Source organism: Triticum urartu, chromosome 6A (assembly GCF_056163025.1).
Source record: "Triticum urartu cultivar PI428250 chromosome 6A, HENAU_Tu73, whole genome shotgun sequence".
NCBI lineage: Eukaryota > Viridiplantae > Streptophyta > Magnoliopsida > Poales > Poaceae > Triticum > Triticum urartu.
The window spans coordinates 29,059,485-29,065,771 of NC_141878.1; the positions used below are offsets into that span (position 1 = coordinate 29,059,485).

Genomic DNA, 6,287 nt, shown 5'->3' on the forward strand with positions numbered 1-6,287 from the left:
ATATGCTTTGTGCATGTCCAGTTTGATTGCACACAGGCCCTCTTTACCGGTCCTTTTATTTTTTATTTTGTGGAAACATTCATAAGCCACTAAGATGTTATCTGTAATCATTCTTCCAGGCACAAAAGCACTTTGGGTAGGGCTAATAATATCTGGGAGGATTGTCTTCAAACGAGCAGCAATCATCTTTGAAATGACCTTATACACCACATTGCACAAGCTGATTGGTCTAAATTGAGTTACCTTTTCCGGGGAGTTAACTTTTGGGATCATTACTATTGTAGTATCATTCCAACCATCAGGTATAGTACATGTATTCACCCCTTGGAGAACCTCTTCAGTCAAATCATCCCCTAACATAGCCCAAAATCTCTTATAAAAAATGGCGTGAAGGCCAACTGGCCCCGGCGCCTTTAAATCACCAATGTCAAAAAGTGCCTTCCTAACCTCTTCGGCCGTGTAGGGGGCAAGGAGAGCCCTATTCATCTCATTCGTTACTTTTCTTTTTACAAGGGAGAGGACCTCATGGTTTGGTTGATTAACTTCTGAAGTAAACAGGTTAGAAAAATACCCTAGAATATGATTCTTCATCTCTGTGTCTTTTACCCAAACCCCATTATCGTCAAGCAATTTTTTTATCTAATTTCTCTTCTTTCTAGCTGTTGCAGCGTTATGGAAAAAAGAAGTATTGCGATCACCATGCAATAACCAGTTTGCTCGACCCCGTTGTAGCCAGTGTATCTCCTCTTGTTCCAATAAATTTTCAATCAATACAATAGTCTCCTTTTGACGTGCAAGAGAGTTAGCATTCACAGGCCCTCTCCGTAATTTTTCTAAATCTTTTTTTAGTTTGTTGATTCTTTTTTTCGGACCCTTAAGGATATCACGATCCCAAGTGTGCAAATCTGCATGTACCGCTCTTGTACGATCAGCGAGAGACGGCCCTATGCCTAACATCTTCGCTTTTTCCCAAGCTGTACGTACAACTTCCGCAACCGTCTCTTCTTTCAGCCATCGAGCTTCAAAATGTTTTCTTCGACTTTTTGAGCGGTCAAAAATATTATCGTCAAAATATTCCGTGCCTAAAATAATAGGGCGATGGTCTGAGTGTACATGTTCTTCGTTTATAACCGCCGCTCGAGGGAATTTATTTGCCCAATCCACATTACAGACCGCTCGATCTAGTCTTTCCCTGATTTCGCCCCTCCTCCATGTAAATAAGTCACCCATACGTCCCATATCTGCTAGTCCACAATCTCCCAAACAATTTCGAAAATCTCTCATCATCACATTTGGTCTCACATTCCCTCCCTCTTTCTCAGATGATAACAAAATTTCATTAAAATCTCCTAAAACTACCCATGGGTGATCGCCCTTCTTATACAAATTTCGAATATCATCCCATGACAAAGCACGGTCACTCCAGTTGGGGTGCCCATAAAAGCCTGTTAAACGCCACTGTACAGAATTCCCATTCATGAAAACAACATCAATAAAATTATTTGACACATAGTTCAACTCAACTTTATTCATATTCTGATAAAACAAGACAAGACCACCCGCCCGGCCATCGCTCCCAACTACAAACATTGAATCGAAATTTAAAACTCGACGAAGCTCATCGGCTTTACATTTATTTAAGTGAGATTCTGAAAGGAAAATTAGCTCTGCTTTGGTACGCTCCTGTAGATCCAAGAGCTCGCGAACCGCCGTGGGAGAGAGCATCCCACGGCAGTTCCATCCGATGATTCTCATTTGGCCCGGCGTACCTCCTCTTCGGAGGCCGCCGATGCGCCATTATCTCCAACCGACTCCCTTCTCTGCTGCCCCGGAGCCTCTTCTTTCTCCTCAACTTCTTTTGATACGTGTGTAACCACCCCATTCCCATCTCTCACAGCTTCCACTCTACCCATACATACACGCTTAGAAGAAACATTTATGTCCCCATACAGAATACGCTCATAGCTATCCATGGTTTTCTCAAAAGAGAAATCTAGCTCACTACCAGTTGCTGGAGCTTCATAGAGGCTTCTTTTTTTACCTATAATGTTCTTGCGTGCTCCCTCTGAACTCCCAACTCCTCCTCCCTTCTTTCCTTTTCTGCCCTTTTCTTTTGTCTTTCCCTGCATGGAGTTCTTTGTAGCATTGAAAGTGTAAATAGGGGTGTCAGTGGTATTTTTGCCCTTTTCTGCATGGAGTTCTTTTGTAGCAAGTCTTGCAGCGACAGCCCCCGACAGCGCCTCCAGCACCCCCGGGCGAAAAAGGAGTTGATCACCCCATTGCAGAGCCTCCCTACTCTCCTGGCCGGCCGGGTTAGGCTGGTATGCAGCCATAGCCGCAACAGACCTGATGGGGGAAGTACTATTCCCCTGATGCAACATGTCCTGGCCTGCCTGGTCAGGTACAACAACCGTGGTGGGAGCCGCTCCCCCCACTAGCGCTTGGCCCTCCTGGCCTTCGCTAGTAGGGGGTGCAGGGGTGTATGGTGATGCATTCTGGGACGCTACAGAGAGACGACCCTCCTGGCCGACCTGCAGTGCCCCCTTGGTGGGCGCCCTTCTAGCCGCCATTTCTTGGCCCTCCTGGCCAAGGCTAGCGCGCTCGAGTGGCCCGCGCTCCAGGTCCACCTGACCCGAGGCAGCTCCTACGGGCACTGGCAGAGAAGGTACTTGCCCTCGGCCCTCCTGGCCGAGCAAGTGGTCTCCCTGGACTGGACCTCCAGTCGCCAGGATAGACGATGCAGCATCTTTCTCTTTCACAGTGAGATCACTCACAGCTTTGGTGACTTTGACCACCATACCTTCAGTAGCCTTTGAGATGTTTTTTCTACTATAGCCCGAGTACACAAGAGCTCTTCTACTAGCTGTATTTCCCTTCCAGTAGGCCTCTACACTGAGGTTTTTTTTGCAAAAACAGCTACTCTACTCTCTTTAGGAATCCTACAGAACCTTTCCGACATATGGCCTACAAGCCCACAACATTCACAATATGACGGCAACTTTTCATAACGAACATCATAGTAAAGTTTTTCTTTGCTGCCTAGAGGAGTGAATTCTACTCTACTCTTAATTGGCTCGTGTAGCGGGACTTTCACACGAACATGCAAATACTTCTCTACTATCATGTGATTCTGGTGTGAGACGGTTATCACCTCCCCGATTTGGTCCCCTAGAGATGAACCCACATCTTCAATTTTAAGCTCAAATGGTAGGTCACGAACCTGGGCCCAAATAGCCATGGTTCCAAGATCCACCTCCACCGGGTTACCCTTGCCGTCGAACTCGGCGAAGACGATCCCATCACGCTTATGGTGCCACGGCTGGGCTTTCAACACAAAGCGTCTATCCACGTCGGCAGAGAAGTTCAGGATGAACCTCCCGTCGTCGCTGTCCACCTCCTGGACGGTGACCTCGCCTTGCAGCCTCCAAGCCGACGAAGCACGAAGGTCATCAACAAGGACCTGCGGGTGAACTTGGAAAGGCGACAGAAATCGCCCCACCACCAAGAAACCCCTCACAGCCCTCCTGGCGGCCTCCATATCGATGACCAGCGGTGAGCCATCCCCACAAGGCTGCCTGGACACCTGCATCTTTTCGCCCCCAGGTGAAGTAGTCAGAGAACCGCTCCCCATGGTCGCCGGCACACTCCCCGATCCCTGACCCACCTCCCTCTCTGCCTCCCCTTTCTCTCCATAGCTATCTCTCCCTTACTCACTAAAACAACTCGTATAGGGAAGAAATTCACACAGGAAAACAGAAGAACTTGTTGTGTATGGAGAGCTGATGACTCGAGACCCCCCTCTCTGCTGTAGATATAGTTCCTCCCCTCACCCAAATTCGCCACCAGCATGATGAGAATTGTGCATTTATCAAAAATTAAAAGATCATAAATGGGCAGTTTCCAAAATAAAGAGGCACTAATTTCTCTTTTTTCCTTTAATGTACAGATAACATTCATCCCCTGATTTCTCTCTTTCTCTTTTATATCTCTCAGAGAAAGAATCTCTCTGTAATCCAAACGCAATCACACTAGTTTCCATACTAGTAGCATCCAAAATCGGACCCCCTGCCCCAAACAGGATCAAATCCTGAGAAACAAGGTCCCTATTATATGGAAGTACCTCCGATTTGTCGCCGTTGTAGCCGCCGGCTTTCACACTCCCCACCAGATCAGTGGGGCTCCTCTCTGGGTTCATGCCCATCATCTCCTCCGCCCTCCTCTTCATCCGCTTCCAGCACCTTTTCCGGTTTAGAGATTGCCGGAGGATCCGCCTTGACGTGGCCTTGATTTCTTCCCAATCCAGATTGCCCACCGGGCCCCCGACGGAAATCTCCGCCCTCTTGGGGACGCGAGGCTCCGTTGACTCCGCCTGGGACGCCGTTGTTGCCCGCCCCCTCCCGTTGGGGTCACGAGCCGCCGGGGCCTCCGCCGGATTCCCCGTCTCCATCACTCCCCTTTATCTATCTCCGTCGCCGCCAGATCGCCAGGCGATCGCGGGAGCTTTTTTTTCCTGGCGTCTCACATAAAAGGTTGTTTGTTCCTAGGGTTGAATGTGAATAAATTCTGATCGTAACAGGTTTTTGCTCTATCCTACTCACATTAATTCATACACTTTTCGCCTGGTTCTCCAATATTGAAAACAGAAACAATGTCATCAATCGGTGGATATAATGGATTCCCCCCCCCCCCCCACATGATAGTAAAGGTGAATGTTGCAACAGTTGACAAACATATTATCACCACGACTAAGCACACTGGAAGAGCCGAACCGCTGTTCGAGGCGAGGTAACACTCACGGTAAGCATCTTTGATGAAGTAATGCCCAAGACGCTTATGTGGCTTGCTCACTTTCATCCCGCCAGTCTGGAGTAATCAGGATAGCGCTAAAAGAGGACTCCAAGGATACTCGGATTGTCAATCAAATTCCCAACGCAACTCATTCTATGGGAAATTGCACTCTTCGCTGGTGACACTCAGCGTGCTCATCATTGTTGCCCTCCCCACACACTTGATCATGCATTCTCCCTCCAGAAACTAAGAGTATCTCCAGCCGCGCCCCTAGAAAGGCCTCCCCAAGCGTTTTTTTCGCGCCGGCGTATAAAAATTGGTCCAGTCGCGCCCTCAGGAGTCCGATTTTCGCCGGCCTAGGCCGAATTTAGCGCCGGCGGACCCAGGCCGAACCCGGCGCGCTGGGGGGCGCCGGGGCGAACGGTTTTGGCGCGGAAGAGCCGCGGGCCCGACGCGTCAGCGACACCGCACGTCTTTATCCCCAAACGCCTTGGTTTCCTGCGGGGAATCGATGGCAAGGCTGCCGCCGGTCAGCCTTATCATTGATTCCTCACTGGCGGCGCGTCACGGGGTGGCGCGCCGACGCCTCCCCTGCCTCGCACGCGTACACACGGGGCGGCGCCGCTATATAAGCCGGTGGCCTCCCTCGCCTCTGGCCACACCAGCCACACCAGCCCAACCCCGCCGTCTATCTCTCCCGAGCGTCGCCGCCGAGCCCTCCCTCTCCCGAGCGCCGCTGCCGAGCCCTCCCCCCTCCCTCCCTCTCCCGATGGCCAAGCGATTCCCCGGAGATGAGGCCGCGGCCAACGGCTTCGGCCGCCGCTCGCTCCGCGAACAGGAGTTTTGGCTCCTGTTCCAGGCGAACATCCCGGCGCCGCCGGACATGCGCGCTGGGCCAACGGGGTGGAGACTCAGCAACGGGGGAGTGCCCATTCCCCCGTTGCCCGATGCCGTGGCGAAACCAGGCTACTTCGCCGACGAGGTCGACGTCGTGCGCGCCTCCCTCACCGACACCCAGCTCGCCCTCCCCGAGTACGCCGCCGACAACATAGCGGTGTGGACAGCGTACTTTCAGCGCCGGCATCACCAGATGCTGGCTTCCACCAACGGCGCGCCGGTGGTGGCCGGACCGAAGAACAGCGACGGACGCCGCCTGTGGTGGGGTGTCCCCGACCGCACCCTCGAGGGCGTTCTGACTTACCTCGAGGGCGGCAACGACCCGCCGTTGGCATACCCCCCAGCGAGGGTGGCCGCCACGGCCACGGCTCACCGCCAACGCGACGGGCAATGGTTGCCCAGGAGGTTCGGCGCCTCCTCTTCTTCGTCCTCCTCCTGCTCTTCCTCACACTCGTCCGGCACTCCGGCGCTGCTCGGCGTCAAGGCCGAGCCCGCGGCGGGGACGCCGCTTGGCCGGCGCACTCGCAGCGCCGACATCGTCATCAATGAGGGCGGCCGGCGCGCCCCCTCGTCGGCTCCTCCGCGCTTCATCAAGCCCAAGA

At 52.3% G+C, this 6,287-nt stretch overlaps 1 protein-coding gene and 1 pseudogene across 1 annotated transcript; both read right to left on the reverse strand.

Moving 5' to 3' along the window:
• Nucleotides 1-1,751: 1,751 nt before the first annotated feature.
• On the reverse strand, nt 1,752-2,798 carry LOC147963493 (uncharacterized). The gene has a single exon (XM_087529598.1). It carries the CDS (start codon nt 2,796-2,798, stop codon nt 1,752-1,754), a length of 1,047 nt encoding a protein of 348 aa, XP_087385724.1.
• A 61-nt stretch (nt 2,799-2,859) lies between these two features.
• LOC147963494 (uncharacterized) lies at nt 2,860-4,509 on the reverse strand (annotated as a pseudogene).
• Nucleotides 4,510-6,287: the final 1,778 nt, after the last annotated feature.

Coding starts and splice junctions, on each gene's coding strand:
- LOC147963493 (XM_087529598.1), bottom strand. CDS start 2,798: ATGGTGGTCAAAGTCACCAAAGCTGTGAGTGATCTCACTGTGAAAGAG.